The sequence below is a fragment of the Pavona decussata genome, unplaced genomic scaffold, assembly GCF_977016875.1.
Source record: "Pavona decussata unplaced genomic scaffold, jaPavDecu1.1 SCAFFOLD_240, whole genome shotgun sequence".
NCBI classification, from domain to species: Eukaryota; Metazoa; Cnidaria; class Anthozoa; order Scleractinia; family Agariciidae; genus Pavona; species Pavona decussata.
The window spans coordinates 101,411-124,829 of record NW_028145645.1 but is presented as its reverse complement, the minus strand read 5'-3'; the positions used below and the strand labels follow the sequence as shown (position 1 = coordinate 124,829).

Sequence of the window (23,419 nt, the reverse complement as noted above, 5' to 3'; positions counted from 1 at the left end):
TTTTTGTCGATTGATAACCACGTAAAACCACCAAAAGAACGTACACGTCCACCTTTGCGTTGCTTTGCGTATTGAAATGAATCAGAGTGCGTGTACATCTGTAATTTAATTGTTTTGCGCGGTAAGCAAAAAACATGTACACTAGTAGTTTCCATTGGAAAGTGAAGTGCTGCGGGTAAAGTGCATGATTGCATGTACTTGAGATAGTGAACAATTGAGCGGCTTGATGTAGTTTGCTTATGAACTTGGCAAATAGTGAAAATTTTCACGCCGCGAAATTGACAGAATATTTCTCTCGCCATGCAAATTGATAGGAGTATAATAAATTATAAACCAAACAAAACTTGAAGACTCTTCAATTTTTAGAGAACAGCGAGATTATAAGTTAAATTTCACTGTTTTAAAAACTGCTAGGAGTGGAACAAGATTTACTATTTTCAAATCGCCTTCACCTCGCGTGAAATGTTCATGAAATATAAATCCCGCAAGCGCTTGTACGTTTTCAGTAATTACTTCTTCCAAACACAATGATATTCATTTTGAGTACAGAAATAGTGATGTGCAAGGAGTCAAATTTCGTGACCAAGTATTTTGAAAACCTCTTTGTTTGTTTTTGATCGCGCACAAAAATAAATCCACGGGAAGCAGAAGGAAAATGTTGTGAACATTTTAATTAAATTAATGGAGAGTCACACTCCTCGGTTATTAGCACAGATCATGACCTAAAACACCACACGACTTACGACTAACATACGGGTAACATACGTGTAACATACGGAACATACGGATACATACGAATACATACGACTAACATATGACTAACATACGACTAACATACGGATACATACGACTAACATACGAGTAACATACGGATACATACGAATAACATATGGATACATACGAGTAATAAAATACGATTAAATTAATGTGTCAACTGTTCCCAAAATTCGACATTTTTACATGTACATGGTTACATTTAAGCTTTCTGGCTTGATTTTGCACTGATTTTTTGCCATTTCTCATAACCAACTAAGGTGAAATAGTGAAATCAAGATGGCGGATTTGCTGACGTCATACGACGTCAGTGCCATGCAAAATATAATTTTATCTTGTAGCGCAAGCTAATGGTTTTGCACTCCATGTGAATTTATTTTACTGTGACTAAATTTAAGCCTTGGGGGGTTGGGGGGGGGGGGGCGATCAACATCCCCCCCCCCAACCTCAAATTGGACCGGGTACGTGTTTGCTGACGTGAAAAATGCTTGCAAGGCTTATAATAAGAGCTTCCTTTATAAGAAAAACATTCGTTATACTCGTATGTATTCGTATGTATCCGTATGTTAGTCGTATGTTAGTCGTATGTATTCGTATGTATCCGCATGTTAGTCGTATGACTCATATGTTAGTCGTATGTATCCGTATGTTTCGTATGTTACTCGTATGTTACCCGTATGTTACCCGTATGTACTCGTGTGGTGTTTTAGTCATGATCGTTTGTACAATCCTCCCGAAGTCTCGATCCCTTACGGTCGAAGTGTCACATTCGATAGATGCCTGATGGTTTACCTGATAAGTTTGGCACAAAAGTTTTATATTCTCGCTGACGACGAAAAGTTTTACAACCAGGGTGTTTTGTAAGCTTTCACTGATATTTCACGACGTGAGCCTATTCCACGGCGTGAAATCAACCATGACTTTTTCAAGGCGTGAAATGTAAGATTAACTTCACCATTAAAAGCCTCATCGTGAATTGGCGAGAAGGGTTACATATGGTCACTGGCCTAACTGCAGAGCTTGTAAATGTTGTGTTTATGGAGACTAAATGAGCGGGAGATACTGATGTTTATGGTTACCGTGTGCGAGAATTTAAAAGGATTTAGGTAGTGATGTGGTTCTATAAAGCGCCGCGCTGGCTTTGTACTGGAAACTGGTAAATTTACTCTGAAGTTCTTTTTGCGTTGCTAGGCAAAGCCATTCCCGAATAAAACGTCTCAAGTAGACAACGCGACTTTTCCACAAAAGTTCTTAATAACTGCAGCATTGCATCATTTCAATAAACACAACAAAGTAAATCTGCATAAAACATCGAATGTATTTTCCGTAGACTTCCAGGAATTGCTTCCGATATCCTGAGAAACGTATCGCCGCAATTCATCGGAATTTATCTTCACTTGATTTCAAACTCTTTGCCTTCTCAAAAACCTGGCTTTCTACAAGAAACAGGATTTCACCGCTATATATTATAAGTGTTCTTTAGTGTATTTTAAGGCCTCAATTCGAGGGCCGCGAAATCGAGGCATTCCCGGTAATAACGGAAACGCAGGCTAGTTGCGTATGCAGCCTGAAATGGTCTGCTGCGGAGCCACCGATGGCGACCACGAATCCTTGTAGCGTAGTACCTCTGTTAATACGGCTGCCACTATTCACTTCTGCATTCACGAGTTGGCTCACAGGAGCCTTTGATTTTATTTTGAAAAATTAAAAAAGCAGGATCCTGTAGCTGCCAAACGTCCTGCTTTGTTCTACGGTAATTTTTTCCCAACTGGTATAACCACCATCCCTCCCCCCCTCCTCTCCGCTTCACCACTATCTTTTGCAATAAGTATCAATGATTTTCGTTGAGCTTTCCCTTAATCACATTTTCATGGCACGTTAGTACATTTTTCTTATACAAACACAAGATATGTACCAAATTGGGCTCTTTTCTTCAGTCTGTAATAATATTCTGGTTATAGACCCGTTATACGGTCAACCCACGCACGGGAAACAAAAGTTTCTACATAAGGTGGTCACTTGACTATATTATAGTGCAATTAACATTTTGCTAACTAGGCAGAGTACCCTATAATGTCTTAAACTTGTTTGTTATATCTAAAAGAGAATATATGATAAATTGGTGCTTTCTTTCAGCTTGTAAATGTATTTTCCTTCAGCTACCTCAACGCGTTGGACAATAATCACCAAATGTATAAGATAATTATTAATTAGTTAAAACTTGTCACATGATGATCGACTGAAACAATAGCAATTTGATGACTCATATGGAAGGGAAAGCCCTGTTGCATTACATCATAGACCTGCTTTTCTGAGAAACATATTCGAAATGCTTTTTACCCATAAAACTTATTCTAATGACTTAATTTGAAGGCAAAGTCCACTGCAGGTTTACATCAGTAGATTTCCTGTTTTACTGAGAATCACAAAATGCATTAATTAAACGAGTTATTATTTTACCATAATATGTCTAATTTTAGTTGCCTAATTAGTTTATTCATTTTGTTTTACCACAGTGTTAGGTGCATTGGTTATCTGTTGCACTTTTTTTTTTGTTTTGTTTTGCTGTTGGCCACCCGATGTACTTTTTAAATGATCTCGTACCCCCAATTACATAACTAGTATTTTATACGTTACCAGGTAAAACCTGAGCTGCACTGAAATCAGAAATGAGACAACTTTTGCTCGTAAACAAAATGCCAGTAAATGCCAAGACGAAGATACCATGTGACTTTCCTCCACGTCAAAAAAATGTCAATCTAGCCATAAAGATTTCGCTCCAGATGGATTGTCAGCTGTGATTCCATAACTAATGAAAATAATAATAATAAATAAACTGTTCGGATTGTCTGTCAATGGTAAATATTTTTTCTGGCTCCCAATTGACGACCACCATTCAGAACATGTGACCTCGTTGACGTCAGCTGGAGATCAGTGTGATAAGGGAGTTGTCGCCGAGTTGACTTGCATCAGATCGTATAGCAACTGCGTCGAACGCGAAGGCAGATTCTCACACTGATTAAGACATTACAGTTTTGGCCGTTCACCTGTTTAACTAATCTCCATCACGGGATTTATAACACTGAGGATGGAAACGATGAAAGTAACTATCTTTTTGGCTGTCTACTTGGCAACTGCGGAGGTAGCATCTGCTGGTATGTATCTTGTAAACCGTCTGTAAGGGTGTTGGCATACAGATCCTCTGTATTTGAAATCAAACCTGCTCCCCCAGCTTTCTGCCGGTGATTTTGTGGAAAGAATGCGCGCTGTCGTGCTTCTGCACTTATAAGTCGTCGTCTCTCTTCCACCCAGGTGATTTTGGTAATTGAATGCGTCTGTTGTTTCTGTAAGAGCTTTTCAATGCTGACTTTAGGTAAAGAAATGTCGAACCAAAACGGTAACCTCTCACGCGAAAACGTTCATTACGGTATCCGTTCGAAGGCTGCACGCAGGGCATGTGAACGGATGACAAACAATTCAAAATGGCTACCGCCTCTCTCATGCGTGAATTCGAGGGTAGCAGTTTGAGGTGTTTGGAAGGAAAACACAGGTTTTCAATACTGTAAATCAAAAGAATAACTTCTAAGGAACACTCGACTGTTTAAACAGAGGGAATCAATGAATTCATAGCGAAGGAATTACTGTTCGAGAATTTGTCAAAGCGAACTTAAACATGTGCGATCGCACATCACTGCAACGATTGTGAGGCGATGAATACAGAGGCGTGAACACAGAACTGTCTGATTATTATTTTTTTTTTATTTAAGAAAGCTTATTGTCTGTTTTTCTGTGTGTCTTTATTCACGAAATTTCTTCACTACGCGATCTTATGTAAACCAAAAAACAAACCATGGCTGTGCAAACAAACCGAAATCCTCCAGCGTATACCAAATTCGCCCATGTGACAACACGATCAAACTGTACTCTGCATTTTTTACAACCTCAATAATAACTTCACTCAGTGATTTTCTACTTTCCTTAATCTTCTTATTCAATACTTAGTACCATTAACCACTAGGCCTCTTTTCAGTAAGTTTAATCTCAATTAATTTTGCAAGTTAACTGCAATGTTTTTTTTGCTTTTTTTTTTTTTGAAATTTCATATCTCTAATAGAACGAAGCTTGACCAGGAACTTGTTTACTGCTTCTCAAGCGTACAGAAAGTCGTTTATTCCAGCTACAAAGAAACAAGTATGGCACATGTTATCGTCCTGTGACATTCCATCGATAAGAAAGAGTTCGCTAGAAAGAAAACTAGTTGATCATTTGAGTCATTGTACTCTCCTTCAGGTCAAATATGGAAAACCTCAATACCCAAAACAAACATTCGAATGCACTCAATAATCCTTGATTCCTTCTAGTCTTACGTAATTTTCGCTTATAATCGTTCGCTTTCATTAAAAGCCAGCATAAGGTTTTCAAACAAAAGGCTCTTACTTTAATTTATTCTATTTGGACTTAGGCTTGTACACGTGTAATGTACATGGTACCTTGCTCGATCACGCGATCGCGAGTCCCTAACCTTTGTCCTGTCATCTTACGACTCAGCAATTCTTTTGATGTGCTTGCTTTTTCCGCAATCAAAGTTCAGTATCCTTTGTTATAGATGTAGTCCGTTAAAGTACTCTCCTAATAAGGAACTCCTAACAATTAAACGCACGTGAAAATAATACATTCTAGGTTACATTTGCTGTGTTGAGCTCGTGATTTTACGTTGATGTTGCATCATCTAAGCCATGTAAACAAAGGAACGTACTTTACTTTTTGTATTCTGTAGATATATAAGGGATGTTACTTAAATCAGGAACGGAGAACGGGAACGGGGAACGGGGAACGGGGAACGGTAGTCTGGGAACGAGTGTACAGCGGTTATCCCTATAAGAATTCAAAAAAGGCTTTTAAATGCAACTTAAAGAGCGCCTTTAAGGTTCATCTTAGATTTTTTGGCAGATCTTCAGGGTTAAGTTTCATAACAAGAGTTAAGAATCTCACCTCAGGAAAGATTTGAAGCTTTTGTGAATAATGTCACCCCTTCATCGAACAGTAAATTAGTTTTAAATTTTAGACTAACTTACCGATTTTCCAAGACTCCAAAGAGGCACCCAAGATTCAAGGCAAATACTCGAAATTTTATCCTGAAAATTTCTCTTCTAACGACTCAGTTTTAAATCAGAGATTCGATTAACTGAAGGAAATTGGAACATTCGGTGTATATTTATAAAACATATTAATTAACCACATCATTTAACGAATGGGCCTTTTTTTGTATGCATGGTCTGCCAACCAATCTCTTGCGCGCGTTTAGTGGCACGAACAACCCACCCACGTAACCAACTAAGCGGATGTGTTCCATCAGGCTGGACTTTGAAAAGATTCAAAGAGGCATTGTTCCAAATTAATCGCGAACTAAATTGATCCCTCAAAACGTTTTCGAGTGCAATTTGGCGTGGCAAAAAGACAAAAGTTTCTTGGATTTATTTTCGAATAGGTAGGCCCGCGCAACGTGTGTAGCGGCGTGCGTGTCGGCAAACATTTTGTGTGTTTTAAGACTGCCTCATTGGTGTTCAGACTGGATCTGTTACCGCCTCGCTACTTATCTGCTGATAATGATAATGAGGTTAGGCAAATACCTGCATACACAAACTTTGCCAAAAGATTTATTTATTTATTTATTTATGTATTTATTTTTTTTTAATGCAAGTTTATTCCAAGCAAAACATAACTTACAATACTAACATTTCTAACTAATTAAACCACGCGTTACTTACCATACTTTAACATAACTTACAATAACTAAACCTAAATTGCACTATTTACATTTTCAAAATACAGTCAATGCACAAAGAAAATAGGAAGTTACGAAAAGAAAAGCTACATACAATCAATTTACTACGTAAAGAATATCTTATAAAACATAAATATGAAAATTAAAGAGGAGACATTGTTGCCCATTTTTTGTTAAATTGAATAAGGGTGTTGTTCTGAGTACAAATAAATTTTTCTGTGTTAAATTTAATTTTGATCTTTACCTTAAACCCAGTTAAGCTAGGGAGTATTTGAGATCTTCTGCAATCCCAAAGATACACTTTGGCTATCAATAGAAAGTAGTTTAGTAAGGGGCATTCTGAAGTAATAATACCTAAATATGAAAATTAAAGAGGACAGATCGTTGCCCATATTTTGTTAAATTAATTGAGGGTGTTGTTCTGAGTACAAATATATTTTTCTGTTTCAAATTTAATTTTGATCTTTACCTTAAACCCAGTTAAGCTAGGGAGTATTTGAGATCTTCTGCAATCCCATAGATACACTTTGGCTATCAATAGAAAGTAGTTCAGTGAGGGGCATTCTGAAGTAATAATACCTACTAATACATCTTGCCAACTGAGATGAAAGAATTCTTTTGATAAAGAATAAAAATAAAATTCAAAATCTTTCCAAAAACGTTCGAAAGTATATGCAGTCGAAAAGAAGGTGTAACATAGTTTCCGGTTCAGACGTACAAAAGGAACATTTATTGTCTGTAATAAATCCTATCTTATATAATTTGATATTATTGTATAGTATAGAGTTAAAAACCTTGTATTGAAGGCCTTAACATAAGGCTCGGAACACAAAATATGAGGTAAAGTACACACTTTTTCTAATTGATCTTCGCTTAAATTAAAATCACGTTTAAAAACTAACGAAAGTTTAGAAAATTGTGCTTTTTTGCTTATAATCAGTGTGTAATAGTCTTTTGATTTTTTCCTTAAAATATCAAAAGCGTTGTTATTAATTATCAGGGTAGGTGGCCCTACCAAAAAGGTGTGATAATGAGTTTTTGGTTTTGATTTTAAGTGGGACGGTATAGCATGCCTGGACCTGCCCAGACTAGAAAATTTGTTTTATCAATCTTTTTTTAAATAGTATTAAAGGATTCTGTAATATTTAAATCGAATAGAAGATCTGTTACCTCAATAAAACCGGACTCGAGATACGTTTTGTAGAATACCGGCCTATTATTTACGCAAATGTCTTTGTTATTCCAAATTACATTGTTTCTTTGAAGAAAATTCGTCACGAAACTCTGCTCACCACTGAAGCAGTTCACTATAGAATTTAGAAGAGATTGTGAAGTCTTTTATATCATAATTGCAGTGGAATAAGAAAAGGCCGCCAAAACGTTTCAGTGGGTGACGTAAATAATTTTTCCATGTGCTGTCATTTTCGCCAAAAATTCTCTTCAGCCAGGCTAACCTTAAAGACTTAACCATAGTTTCAAGATCAATCATTTTCAAGCCGCTCTTTCGATAATCGTTTATTACTGCCAAGCGAGTGACTTCATCAACTCCTTTCCATAGAAATTTAAATATCAATTGGTTTAGTTCTCTGATGACTCCCTAAGGCATCGTTAATAAGGATGATACATAAACAAACTTTGGGATAACCAAGGATTTTATTACTGTTACCCTCCCATACTGTAAAGTCCAATCAACAAAAAATCATGGGAGAAGTTTGGCTCCATGTGAAGCTTCTTTTCGCAGGATTCTTTATTCTCCATTTATCGACAAGATCTAGCTCTTCTTGTAGGTTATCAATTGAGGTTACGACAGATTTTCTTGGAATTAAAAGACCCCTTTCTTATCAAGAAGTGGATTAAGAGGGCAGTTACAATCCCCACCTATAATAATATTTTCTTCTTCATCAAAATCATTTTACCGCAACGTCATAAGCAAAATGTTGAAAAAGTTGACGATATTTGTGTCTTTGTTGGGAGCATAAATATTGATCAATATATACATTTTGTCTTCAATTTCTACTTTTAGCATTACATACCGTCCCGAGGGATACAGAATTTTAGAGTGAATTGTACAATCAACAACTTTATTAACAGGGATTGTCACCCCACATGAATTTGAGCTGCCATGGGCCAGGATAATCTCACTTCCCCATTCGTTTTTCCAATACATTTCTGTGTCTTTTTTAGGGTGAGTTTCTTGTTAGAAAATAACATCTTCCTTCTGTTTTCGACACCAAGTAAATATCATTTCTCTTTTCTTAAAATTGCTCATGCCTCTCACATTTAGCGAAATTAATTTAAACGTACTAGCGCTTATCTAGTGGACATTAGAAAAATAGAACAGCTCTAGGATTGCAGAAGAAAGCAGTAGAATAAAACAGAATGGGCTGATGCCAAATGATGGCATGTGATTGTTACGTAACATGTGCTTAACTGGGCTTCTGAGGCAATTAACAAAATATCTAAACATTCTACTTGTGTTACAGGGAAACGGCATGATATTTATCATCAATACATATCGAAAACAGTAAAAAAAATTTACTACAAACACAACACAAGACTGGAACAAGAGGAAAAAACATATTAACTAAAGATACTTACCTCGTGTTCCAGATTAAAAGGTACTAGGTCCATCTCCATCTACTGAACAACCATCCGTTGGTAACAAGATAGTTTAGGAAAATGAACAAAAAGGCAATCATGCTCCTCCACCACATATCAAATCGAGTAAGAAATTCACAAAAAAAAAACAAACAAACAAAAAGGTGTCTATGGAACCCAAATTGAAAATAGAGGTGATTTTGCTCTACTGTTACGGTAGATAAGAGAAACATTTGACAAATGTTGAAAAGGCCTACATCATAATACACAGTACAATATATTGGAAAAAGCTGACTGAGTACAGCGTGAATCGTTTAAGCCAAAATATTTTACATTTTGACGAATTTGCCATCAATATATAATTTATCTGATCCACTAAAGTTGGCGCGTTTGCCTTCTTTCCTCGCTTCTTTGAGCCTTTCCATCTGTGCTTTTCTCTTTTGGTGTAATTCCATTGGAATGTCTTCAAACATTCTGTAATTAGTGCCTTTAAGTCTACGTCCTTGCTTATAAACTCGCTCTCTATCAGAGAATCTTAGAAAACGTGCTATGATCGTTCGGCCGCCATCTCCGCTACCATTCTTCGGCTTGCCTAACCGATGTGCACTCGCTGAAACTCGATGGACTTGGCGTCCTCAATTCCAAGGACATTCTCAAGAAAGTCAACAATAACACACTCCGTGTCCTCACTTCGATTAGATGTTGTATTGCGTTGGACAACTTCTGGAATTCCTTCAAATTTTAGATTTTCTCTTCGACTGTAAGCCTTTAAGTAAAGAATTTTCTTGTGACATTCGACCACTTCAGCCTTACTTTTTTGCAAGCTGCCCTCAAGTTGCTTGATATTCTCATCCACAAATTTGGAGTGTGAGTGAACTTTTGGTTAAGACTCTTCTGCTTGTCCTTAACCGAGTTAATATCAATTTCCATGGAAGGAATTTGCTTTGTAGACCTTTTACCGTACTATTCAATTCCTCCTTTCTCGAGTCTAAACTGCTTAGTCTTGCCAGGATAAGGTCTAGTTTGTTGGCCACTTCTCTAACTGTCGAGTGCTTCTTAGAAGTTATTCTTTCGATTTACCGCTTCAAAAGGGGTTATTTTCTTTTTGAAAATGGCATAGTTGAGTCTAAAACATGTAGACAATATGGCCGCCACAAAAGTGGACAAGATGCCCCTAAAGGCATTTTCGCAGGAACCTTAATGTGGCCTCATTTATTCTCATTGTATGCTTCGCAGATTTTTAAAGCTATCCACCCTTCTCGATTAAAATAATTGAATAGTTTTATTCAGAAAGATTGCGTGATATTTTATCTTTGTCTTACTGGAAATCATACCGGAAATAACTTTTTGATAACGTCATGACCCCGCTGGGCGCTGCGCTGGGCAACACTGATGACAGATACAGATAAGGGGATCTGACTCACGTTTACTATTGAAAAATAATCAATGTAGAAACGGTTTCTATCTCCAAATTAAAGGTAAAAACGTAAGGATCAAAGCGTCCGTATAAAGCACGAGGTAATTTCTTCTCAACAAATGCTTTCCCCTGTATAGTAGTTACGTTCTCACTTAGCAATCTGACAACCCAGTTACAAACAGAAACAAAGCTTTCCTAGATGAAACGTTTTAGTACTGAAATTGAAAATGAAACCTTTTAATTTTTTTTTCTTTAAATTAGTCGATTACCAGTAGTGCTTAGGCATCAGTTCGACAAAGTCTGCAGCGTCACGCACCAGTGATCACTGTACTAGCTGGGTCTGGTTTCCTTCGCATTGAATTATTCGATCTGTTTGCCAAAGCGTAATTTCTTCGCTGTGAACTCTCAAATCTCCACCGTTTAGACTGTCAAGTACTACGCAGAAGTTATTCTTTCGATTTACCGCTTGAAAAGGTTTGTTTTCTTTCTGAAAACGGCAGAGTCTTAAATTCATACATAGTGTTAAAGTATTCATTTCAACATTTCAAAGTTCTTGGTTCAAAGTTCAAAGTTTTCACACATTTCATTTTGGAAATACATAGCCCCAAACGATGGAACCAAAAAAACTGGATATATGAATGGATGTATTAACTGTGCAGGGGAGATAATTGCATAACGGTATAATTTCATTCTGAAAAACTAGATAGACCTCAATACGCAAACTGCAGGTCAGAAAATTTAAAGGACTAGACTCCTTCCTCGATAGGAGTACACCCCACTATTTTTAATGTAGCTGATTACACACTGTTCTGTGTGCCCCTCTCAGCTCTACCCTGGTGTATGATGGATGCCCGAGAACCGGCAGATATTAAAATAAAAGGTGGTTGATTACTTTCTCAATTCTTAGGTCCTGGAAAATGTGCTGGCATTTGTTTCGGCGATAGTCAAAGTTATGCAGACTGCAATGCCCAAAAGAAGACTGTGAACTGCGACAAGTCACACTGCTTTGAAGCCACTGGGAAATACATAGACCCAAACTATGGAACCCAAAAAATTGGATACATGAATGGATGCATTGACTGTGCAGGTGAGATAATTGCATAACGATATAATTTCATTCTAAAAAAAATCGGTCATAAAAGGCCCGGGGAAACTAAGGTCGGAGACTAGGCAAAATTTTTCTGGATCCGGAGTCCTTGACGGTACGAATGTTTCGACGAGAGAACTTAAAACAACAACAGCAACAACAATATAGAACAAAAACAAACTCCCCGCCCCTGTATTTACAATTTATTGTATCCGTAAAAATTTACTTCTCAACAAAAATTAATAATAATAATAATAATAATAATAATAATAATAATAATAATAATAATAATAATAATAATAATAAGAAGAAGAAGAATAAGAATAAGAATAAGAATAAGAATAAGAATAAGAATAATAAGAAGAATAAGAATAAGAAAAGAAATGTGGTGTTCCGGAACCGTGCCACTTACACTGTGAACCTATCGTCTTTTTTTTTCTTTTTTTTTTTCAGACAAGACGAAGGCTTGCAGCGATCTTGTAAGGTATATCAAATACGCTGAGAGAGTTGACGTGACTTCGTGTGAGATTGAGTGCTGCACATCTTATATGTGTAACGTTGACCTGAAACCAATCTTCCCACCTAAAGGCGATGGGTCCTCCGTCAGTGTTAGCCCAGTGATTTTCCTTGCAGCTTTTGCAATCTATTTTAGTTTTTAGTGCTAAGAAAAAGCGCTTCAAGTGCCACGGTCAATTTAGTGGATGTTTGTGTTTCCTGGTGATAATAGGCCATTTCCAAGTTGCTTTGAACCTCATCATGAAGGCGAGGTTAAGTGCAAAGCTTTTTAGGCGAAAAACTAATTGAAAACTAATTTTCACTAAAACCATGCACTTGGCGTCGCTTTCATATTGAGATTCAAAGCAACTAGGAAATGGCCTATTGTTTCACGAATAAATTCGTTGTAGTGTTTTAATATGAACGTCCGTTTGGTCATTTAAAAGCAGTAGATAACTACTCATGATAATTTAGTTATTCTCTTAGTCGATATAGAAAAATGAATAGACATTTACCCAGGCGGTTTCAACAGTTACCTGAACAGTCGTGTATGAGAAAGTTCTGCTTTCCCTAGCATTTTAGTTTGATTTTAGTTGAAGAAAACTTTGAGCTGATTTTGTACCAAAAAAAAAAAAAGAAAAAGAATTTTTGTTCCTCACAAACGTAGTACAGCCCGTTTGTACCTCAGCGTTTGCGCCACTCAGAAACGTAGCAGTGATTTTCATTGGCCAAGGTATACATAGAATTAAAGCACTTGAAAAAAAATGAGGGTACTTGCTGTTCTTGTTTTTTTTTTTTTTTGTTGGTGTTGTTGTTTGTTTTTTCTATTAATGTATTTTCTTCTTGCTGTGTTTGACTCCTACGACTGGCGTATCACACCAGTTTCCTTTATCAGAAAAGCATTTTTCGAGCAAACACCATCCACCGAAAAAGATGAAGTGTTAGTGGAGTCTAAGTGGCCCACACGGCCGGAGCTTCAACCAGTTTCTATAGCGAGAACCAACTAGGGATATTGATACACCCCAGCCCCCCTGAAAGCGATGCTAGTCCATCGCAGGGTTACCCGGGACCCAGCAGTATGTCCGGGCGAAAAAGCCGCTTGACACATGCAAATAGTAGCCTGTTTCAGTTCCTCATATTGTAGGTATATGTGTAAAAGCAAGATATAACGTGATATGTGAAAATATGGTTCACTGGCGAGAACTCGAACCCCAGTCTCCTACATCGACATCACAAGCGAACCTACAGTAGAAGCGGGCGAAAGGATCACTAAAGGTCACAGGAAGCTCACTCAGCACAGTAAGTCTGTTTTCACTTAGGATAGACTAACAGTGATCTGCATTCGAATTAGTACGAAATACGAAACAAACAGCAAGGAATATTCGTGCGAAGTGAATTAAAGTAACTGAAATAACTGCAAGGCTGATTTGACTGCGTAGAAAACTTAACACGACAGCGACAGGGTAGAGACCAAACCGTTAACAGTTAAAAAGCTGCACTGGGACCACAGCGTAACCTGCCATATGGTGAGGCCGGTAAGCGAGTGCTTAAGTTTCAAGCAAATTTTAGCGAGCTTTTCGAAGTGCTCTCCTCAAATGACGGGCCAAATTTCATTCAAATTCGACTTGTAGTTTCCTACCTTTCCATTAACATAATACAGTGATGCAGGTGGACCAGCCGCTGAGAGATAAACCGCTCAAAACGGCGTTTGGAAGCACTGAGTAGCCCTGAAAACACAGCAAAACACACCGGGTAAGCTTTTTTCAGACTTTATTATATTTTTAGTGGGTTTTTGTGGGACTATTGTTGTCAAAATTTTGATTTAATTTTAACGCCATACAAACTCTTCTATCACGCTTGCATGGTGACCTGTGTCACATACGCTTTAGTGACCTGTGGAGATTCTAACAACAGCGCTTCTCCTTCGGAGTCCGAATTCGAATATGCCGGCGACGATATATGCAGCCACTTTTGCTGTTGACCGGCTCAAAAATTAGCAGCGAACTTCAGCGCGCAGAACCGATGGATGTATTGATTTAGGCGGTGGCGTCCTCACACCAGACTTAACTTTTCCGATTACGATATCACTTTACAATTGCAGTATTAAGAGCAATTCTCCAGGACCCGGTTGTTTAAAGCCCGATTAACTTAATCCCGGATTAAAGTGAACTGTGACTAGACTTTAATTTCTAATAAATATTTTTTTTCAAAGATTTTTGTCTGTAAGTTATGACTTACGATTTTTCTTTACATTAGCCCAAAATAAGTTTTTAAAAACATTTTTAACGAGCGAGATAAGAACCTCGCTTAATTTTTGATCGGGGTTTAGCGTTGATCGGCTTTCGAACAACGGGGCCCAGGAAAGTGCAGCAAAGTTGGAAATTTTTTTTTTTTAAACCCCCCCTCAATTCTTGTGTGGAGGTAGGTTACCTTGGAGGATAAACAAAAACAACCATATTTGGATCGGCAGACTATCGTTGCCATGGTAACCACCATAGATGACGTCGGCCTTAGGACCATGTTTTGAGAAAAGTTCCATTCTCAAAAAGTAAAAGTAAACGAGTCTGGTTCTCGGGTGCATGTAATCCAATGCAAATGAAATTCATACAGATGGTAGAGGCACTCTCCTACTTTATAAAATTTGCCGTTAAAATAATTTGGGTTTTATAAACAAGAAGAAAATACTCGTCTTACTATGTTCCCTGTAAGCCATTTAGACAAGCGAGAAAAACAAGCACAACCATATTCGTAATTTCTCTGAAAGTACTCTTTCCACATAAACCAAATTAGCAGCAGAGATTACACAGGTATTGATGTTTCTAAATATCATGAAATCAATTTGGGGAAAACTATATTCTGGCCATGGGTGGTGAAGACACCTGGGACAAATTGCAAAAAATTCTAAATTGGTAATTTTGAGGGCTCTAGTATTTGGCTCAAACAGGCTTTAGAGAGTGAAAATCAGCTTCAAAAGTATCTTTTATTATCTTGTCTGCTGCCTACATTTAGTAAATAAGGTTTTGGCCAACAAATTTGATTGATACAAAACCTACCTTGAAGGTTTTGGGAATTTCTTTAGGATGCTTTCGTCGCGTGGTTCTCATCATGCAGTGTCTCTCCTTCGCACGCTCCGTTTTTTTTACCAAATCCGGGCAGCGCAGACTCTAATCTAACAGTTACTCCCATCGAATATCCAGTTTGCCTTGTCTCAGACCAGAGATGATGATACAAGTAGCCCGCATACACTTGACAAAGAATAGTTGACAAGGTCCAAAACATGGTCGTAATACTTGCGATTTCTGCCGTCGAGCACCTAAATTTATCAATATTATCCAACCAGGAAATAAAGTAAATGTGTCGAAATCAATGTACAAAGCAAATGCATGCCTTTAAACAATCCAAAGTAACTTCTTTGGCTAAAATCGAGTCAGATATTGCTATAGTTGACAAGCCAAGAATAGGGAGCTTAAGCATCGACGACGAATGAGACGACGACGACGGAAGTATGACGTCATGTCCGTAAAAGACTGGGTAGCGGGTTTCGTTCTCGGCGGGAAAAATAAAAACTTAAGCAAATGACGACGACCTGAAACTTCTCGTTCGAATATGTCGTTTAGAGATATGCGGACCTTCTTCTCCTGATGCAAAATGATGGTGTGATTGATGATGAAGAATTAATATTACTCTATCTTCAAGCAAACTATCCATTTCTGATATTTCCACATGAATTCCTGACGCTTTCTACTCGTCCTTTAATTTTTGGGCTTGTTTTGCAGTCAAGAGAGAGTACCTGTCACAGACAGCTCTGGCAGAGTCTCTGAGCTTTGGCTGGTCAATGGCATTCAGCCGCTGGGCAATAGCTTCCCAAACCTTTCCCCTTTCCGGGCTCCTTGGTTTGAAATTAAAAGGTTCCGAGACAAGAACTTCACGACACATGATGACATCGTGCTCCGTTGACCACTGAAAATATTTGTTATTGTTCGATAATAGAAAAATAGAACTTTAGGGCCAAATTTTTAGCAACCTTAAGCAACAATTTACTTCACTAATAGCTGATGTAAGTTAGTGGCAAACTACCGAAGAATGGCATCTGCAAAGCCCTGATACTTACCCTTTCTTCGAAGTGTCTTGCGAAGAAGCCACGTTGGATTTCCTGGAAAAATACACTCGTAAGTGGCGCGTTCACAGAATAAGTTATAATTAACAAAATCCGATAAAAACAGGCTTTATCAACCAATAACGAATCAAATAATCCATACAAAATAAAGGCAGAGTATACACCGAGTTTCTGCGAGTTTAAGCAGGTTAAATTACTTACGTTTTCGAGAGAACGCCAACTCACTCAAAATTCAGTCGTCGAGGTACGTACGACGACGGCTTGACTGAGACTGACATGCGCAGTTCATTCAAAGCATCACGAATTTACTTCCGGCCGTAGTCGTCATGTCGTTCGTCGTCCATGCTTAAACTCCCTAATGGTGAATAAACTGAACGCTTAAGCCGGAAGTGCAAGAAGCACGACTGCTGATCGGATGTAACACAACGCAACGGGATGTAACACCGGGTGTAATTGTAAGTGTAATGATATCCTCTTGTAATGGGGTTGTTTTACAATGGCAATGGTGAAGAAAGCCAAAACAAAACAAAACAAAAACAAACAAACAAACAAACAAAAAAAAAACGAAAACAAAAAAACCGAATGAAAACAAAAACAAAGGAAATGAAGCTGAACTAAAACTTGGGTGAAAATTGAACGCATGATCATAATAGCCGCACCCCCCCCCCCCCAAAAAAAAAACAAAAACAAAAAAAAAACAGATTGCTTTTTAGACTGTGAAAATGCAATTACAAATTCAGTTATGATTAACTATTCGTAACAAGAGAATGAAAAATTCGCACGTGAAATGTTACATTCATTTACCTGCACGGCAAGGAATAAGATCCATTTCGTCGCTGATTTCACCACGGTTTATACCAAGTCCGTAGGCTTGGAAATATCCCTTTGACATTCACTGAGTTTTATATTGTTTTCACTGCACTCACAAACGTCTCTTTTGGGATTTGAAAAAGAACACCAGGATATTTTCCTTCGCACGACGATATGCAAATTTCCCTTACAGTGTTTTTGATCGACGGCCAAATTTACTTCCGCACACCACTTCCCCCACCAAGAAAACAACAACAAACAAATAAGTAAACAAACAGAAAGAATGCCAAAATTTGGGCTGGTATTAGGTACTGAATGTGAAAAATTATCGGCCTGGAGAAGACTTATTTATTTCTGGAGGAGTGGTGGGTCAAAAATTACAACTTCGTAACTTCTAATGAGTACGCTAATGCCCCAGATCAGCGACGTATCTTACATGTAGGGCATCCTTAACATCCAATAAGCAATAAATTAAAAAAAAAAAAAAAAACAAACTCAGGAAACATGGGCGGCTTATGCGGTTGCGTAAAACGATCAGTGAAGCGCTTTTATTTTGTCGTCGTGATTCACCACTGTAAAACAGTCATAAAAGCGGATCAAAAGTCGTCCTTTTATCCCTCTATCAATGATATATTGTACCAAAAATATCTAAAGAAGAGAAAATGCCATTGCGACAATGTCGCTTTATCTGAACCTACGAAGACAAACAAACAAAAAGCGCGTATATTGCATTCTAAAGCCTGACATCCGGTCAGCAGTTTTGCTCCTCGCATTTCCGGTCTACATACGTTTGGTCGTAAACAGGTCGTAAACAACGATTTCTTCGCTTCTCAGCCACGCACCACGGAATGTACGGCTCAATTTAGCCAAAGCCTTTATTCAGAATCGTCGCAGACATGCATTTGCTTAGCTGTGATCTTGACGGTAGGCTTTGTTTCAATTTATATTTCATCAAATTCGTTGGCCAAAACCTAATCAATCAAATGTAGATAACAGACAAGATGAATGAAAAAACCTCTGAGGCTGATATTCTCTATCTAAAGCCTGTTTGAGCCACATACTAGAGCCCTCAACATTTCCAATTTTGCAATTTTTTGTAACTTGCCTCGGATGTCTTCAACACCCATTGCCAAAATATAATTTTCCCCAAATAGAGTTTATGACATTTATTAACTTCAATATCTATGTAAGCTCTGCTGCTATTTTGGTTTTTTGGGAAATGGTACTTTCGGAGAAATTACGAATATGGTTGTGCTTGTTTTTCCTGACAGGCAACATAGTAATACGAACAGTGTCTTCTTGATTATAAAACCCAAAATACTTTAACGGAAAATTTTATAAACCGGGAGAGTGCCTCTACCATCTGTATGAATTTCATTTGAATTGGTTCACATGCACTCGAGAACCAGACTATTTGAGAGTGAATTTTTTGGTCAAAACATAGACCTCAGGCCGACGTGGTCAAGTGCGGTTACCATGGCAACGTCACACCTGCCGATCTAAATATGGCTGTTTTTGTTCATCCCTCCAGGTAACCTACCAAAAAAAATGAAGGGGGGTTAAAAATTTTCATTTCCAACTTTGCTTCACTTTCCTGGAAAATTGCTCTTAAACAGTGAATGCTTTTGCGCGAATTTAAATTATTGTTTTGTAGTAGAACTCTGCAGGGAATGCTTCTATGTGTTTGATTGGCCGGTGGCATGAGTGCGTTGACAAGTATTTTAATGATGTGCGAAAACTCTGAAAATGTTTCGAGACCCCCAAAACGGCTTTCGTCGTTTTTGCGCGAATTCCCCATCTTCAAATGAATTAATAGGGTATGTCGATTTGCCAAATTTCAACAAAATATGGCCAAAATGGTCATCATATATTAATGCTTAAAAGTGCATCGGGCTTTTACGAAATTCTAAATATATTTCCCGAGACGTGTTAACTTCTGACGCGACTACAAAAATTTTCCATTGTCAAACTATAGGGTGGGTTTTCTCAGAAACCAATAGGAATAAAGAAAAAGCCTGACACACTTCGTTAGCCTATTATCTCTGATTGATATTATGCAATTTGTTTGGTTGTGCGCCTTTACATGAGGGTGGGTAATTCAGTAAAGTACGCGTCGTTAATATTGAGTTTGCAGGCCTCTGAGCGCTTATTTATCCAACAAAATAAAAAAAAATTGATATTTTTGCAAACTTCAATTTATCAGCTTTACAGTGATATATAGTTTTTCGTGGTTTTATCAAAACCAGCGCGCGTACGCAAGATTTCCCTGAAGACACTCGTGAAATCTATTAGTAACCTTACAGTAAGCCGCTTCGCACGAGCTAGCGTTCGCCTCAAATATTGTGTTACGACATAACTCTTTTTATTATTATGTAAATCACCTGGTTTCTCGGAAAACTACTCTGGTTAACAAAAAAACAGAAAATTCCGGGAATCTTCGGACGTTCTTGAAAAGGTTTTGTTTATTCTTCTAACCTCCTCACATCGAATCTAGTGCATTCTCTACTACCTTTAGTTAGCTCAGAAGTATTGGATTGATGTTAGATGAGGTATGTAGCATTTAAGGGAACAACTTATTATCTTTCTTTTTAGCCAGATCATCGCAGCTTACAGCCATTCGGCTTCAGGCTTGTCATGGTTACCTCTACATGAATCTTGAATGGTATTCCGGGACGCGTCTTTCGAAAGAATCGCTATGTACTGCACGTACCGTATCTCAATAATATACATGTACTCACTAAACACCGTTTATAGGAACTAGCTGCACCTTGAGAACGGTCAGTATGCATCTGCTCAGAGGGCTTTAACTGCTTTGGAAATTCGGGTTAATGGTGATGGAAAACTAGAGCGTTCTTCAGCGAAATATCATCTCGAATTTTTGGAACACTGGAAAACTAATTCCTTTTGATTTTGGAGAGGCAAACATGTCGTTCAATCGGTAAAGGAAGGACAACTTGCATTTTCGAGATTCTGCGGCTCAATTTACGGCATTCCGTCCCCGAAACAATGTGCGACTTGATTTTGAACTAAAGAATTCGAACAGATAAGACCGTGTTAGCATACAAGAATATGACTTTAGAAAGGTATAAAAACAATCTAGGAACACAGCAAATATCATTTGAAGTATAGGGCTCATTGACTTTTTCGTTTTATGCCGGAGTAGAGTAGCTTAAATACTTACACTACATATTGTTGTTCGTATCATGGTGGACTTAGTGAATAATCTTGCAAGGACCGTATCTGAACGGGACTGAGCTCATTTTAAATGGCCGAGTCGAATATACAGAAGTCGCCAGAGCTAGACATGTACAGTGCATAGATTGCATGATCAGTGTGAAACACTTCAAAAACCTTTGCTTTCGGTTTAAGAACGAATAGAAGATATTGCCAAAAGGTCTGGATAGTAGCAGATATGTCGATATTCTAAGAAACCACACAACACTCTTTAAACTTGAAAACATGTTTCGACAGAAACTTCTGTCATCTTCAGTTTAAATTACAAAGCACAGAGTTGAATAAATAGTGTAAACCAAAATGCTAATTAACTAAAGCACAAAGGAACCATGAAGAAGATAGAAGATAGTTAATACTACAAGAAATAATCGAGTAGGAACCCCTTAGCCTACTGTGAATTTTAAACTTGTAAACTCATACGGCTTTGAATTTCACGTTGTTTTGACTGAAAGTAAAAACGATTTGCATTTTGTGCGTCCATTCAAGCCGTCGACTGCTGCAACTCAGTGAAGCGACTGGTAAAAGATTTTGATTACGTAAGTTAATTTATTTTGAAATGTTTTGGCGTTTTTACTAAGTTATACAATCATAAAAGAAAACTATTTTATCAAGCGTACCGCATGAGCGGATAGTAGCTATATATATATGCATGGTTGGGATTTTGTAGGACGTGGAATTAAATATTCATGTAATTCGTTTCCTCATCAGACCACTCAGAAACGGTTACTGCAATAAAGTCCTCTCTAGGGGCAGCAACAGATTGTAAATTATTTTCGATGTTTAAAAGTTCCCTATAAACGAAGTTATTTTTAGAAATCTACCTACAATGAAATTTCAGCGAAATGTTTGTATTTGAAATATTACATATGTATGACCATCAGTTGGGGTAGACAAATCAGTTAAATATATATTTGTTGAATAAATTTTACAACGTGACAGAGAAGGAAAAAGATACTTGGATTCCATGTCTAAAAACTGATATGGTTGAGCTCAAAGTCATCGAACCGTTTGTAACACGGAGCGGTGGTTGTAGATGTTCAAGACTTCCCTGATTTTATAGGGACGTAAGCAATACGTATGAAGTTGCAACTTTTGGATAACTATCTTGCATTCACTATTAAATGGGTTGCGTTTTCAGGCCGTCTTGTTTCATTTTAACATAACTGTGTTGGGCTTGTATGAGGTTCACCACAGAGCACTCAATCCAACGGAAATCTGAGGATTTTAATTCTTGTACTCCACTTTTCTTTGATAGTCTACGATAGTCAAACTGAGAAAAAGAAAATACAATAATTAGCGCGAACGTCCGTTACTAAAGTAACATGTCCTCGATGGAAATCTTACTTACAGTTCTGTATCCTTTCCGAAGACTGAGTCTATAAACTTCTTTACTTCTTGCTTGGTTTAGCAGACAGCGTGGGTTTCACCCTTTAAATATCTATTATTTTGTCTCGTGAGATTAATTAACACCTTAACTGGCTTACACTATAGGGTGCGAAATACTCCCCCCCCCCTCCCCCCAGTGTGGAAATCTATTTATATTTAGATTGAGCAACGATTTTCCCCTTTCGCAACAATTGTCTGGTTATGTTTCACTGCATTTCATTGTTTATTGTTTAGTTCCAGCTTCGTGGCAATTAAACAGAGCTTGTGGATAGGTCGATCACAGACTGATGTTGCAGTCTTTATTCTTGCCTTCCTCACTAGTCCATTTGCTCCTGGGTAAATAAGAAGAACCTGAGTAATCTTCCATATTCTCCTCGGGGTAGGTTCGGTCTCTAACAACAAGTCGCCTTCCTGGAGATTTTCTCGCTGTATGTACCATTTGTTTCTCGGTAGCAAATTAGGCGCGAAGTATTTCATCCAGCAGTTCCGAAACTCTTGAACTCTTTTTTCGGTGCTTTTTCTTGTTCTGGAACTGGAGGTGGAATGTGGTACTCAATCGGAAGGTCATTAGGTGTGATGGGAAGACTTTCCCAGATGTCGTCTGAGCTGAGATAAAGAGGACGGCTGTTAACCAAATAGGTCACTTCTGCAAGATATGTTCCCCATTGCTCCTCTGTGAAAGAATGATTATTGGAAGAAGCGTCTAATGCCTGTATCAAAGAGTTTATGAGACTTTCGACCACTCCATTTTGGTGACTAGCTCGTGGTACGTTCCATTCCCACTGAAAGGAACATGAAAATTCTTCTAATAAGACACTCTGGATTCTGGGAATACCGCAATCTTGCATTATTTCTTTCAAGTAATGTTGTGCCCCAACAAAGTTTGTTCCGCAGTCTGACCAACAACTAGAAGGGTGGCCTCTGAGCAATGCAAATCGTCGAAAAGCCATAAGAAACGTGTCGGTGCTCTTGTCAGTTACGAGTTCTAAATGAACTGCTCTTGTAGTCATGCAAGTAAAGATGATTGCCTGTGCTTCCTTCAGTGTCTTTCCGCCGAATCTAACTTGGAATGGTCCAAACATGTCTATTGCAGTGTTGCTGAATGCTAGGAAACCTGCTGCGACAAGTAGTTTAGGAATTTGACCCATTAGCTACTCCAGAGGCTTCCTTCGTAACCTCTTGCAAGTGACGCATTTACTAGTTACTTGCTGTGCCATCTTTCGAACTCCCACGATCCAGAACCGTTTTCTTGATTCGTAAACGAGACTTTTGTATCCACAATGTGCTCGCTTTTCGTGAAGATGTTTAAGGAGTAGATTTACCATTTGATGACCTCTTGGCAAAATGATGGGCTTGCGCATCTCTTTTGTTAGTGATCTGATGTTTTCGAGTCTTCCATGTGCGCACAACTATCCTTGTTCAGCTACTGTTGGAATTAGCTTCTTGTCCACAGTTTCTGTGTTGATCGTCTGCTGACACCATGTCAACATCGTTACTTCAGATTCTCTCAATTCCAGTGGTGACATAGGGCTTTTGTTGCTTCTTTTTTTTCGTTCTCGTGTTGTTGATAGATCTCAAGACGTAGGCCAAGGTTTCCTTGCTTTGGTGTACGTTGAACAAGTCTTCATTAAGTGTTCCATGATCGGGTTTTCGGTTAGCTGTCTGATGTCTGTTGATTCTTCTGATGAAGCTAGGCAAACTATTGGTTTTTCAGGC

At 38.0% G+C, this 23,419-nt stretch overlaps 2 protein-coding genes across 2 annotated transcripts; one reads left to right on the top strand and one right to left on the bottom strand.

Annotated features, from left to right (window-relative positions):
• Positions 1-3,871: 3,871 nt before the first annotated feature.
• Positions 3,872-12,910, top strand: LOC146457557 (putative skeletal organic matrix protein 2). Its single transcript, XM_085091834.1, has 3 exons — positions 3,872-3,929; positions 11,482-11,661; positions 12,115-12,910. The coding sequence occupies exons 1-3, from the start codon at positions 3,872-3,874 to the stop codon at positions 12,318-12,320; spliced, it is 444 nt and encodes a 147-aa protein (XP_084947960.1). The 3' UTR covers positions 12,321-12,910.
• A 9,266-nt stretch (positions 12,911-22,176) lies between these two features.
• Positions 22,177-22,851, bottom strand: LOC146457556 (uncharacterized). The gene has a single exon (XM_085091833.1). The coding sequence runs from the start codon at positions 22,849-22,851 to the stop codon at positions 22,177-22,179; it is 675 nt and encodes a 224-aa protein (XP_084947959.1).
• Between the last annotated feature and the right edge of the window lie 568 nt (positions 22,852-23,419).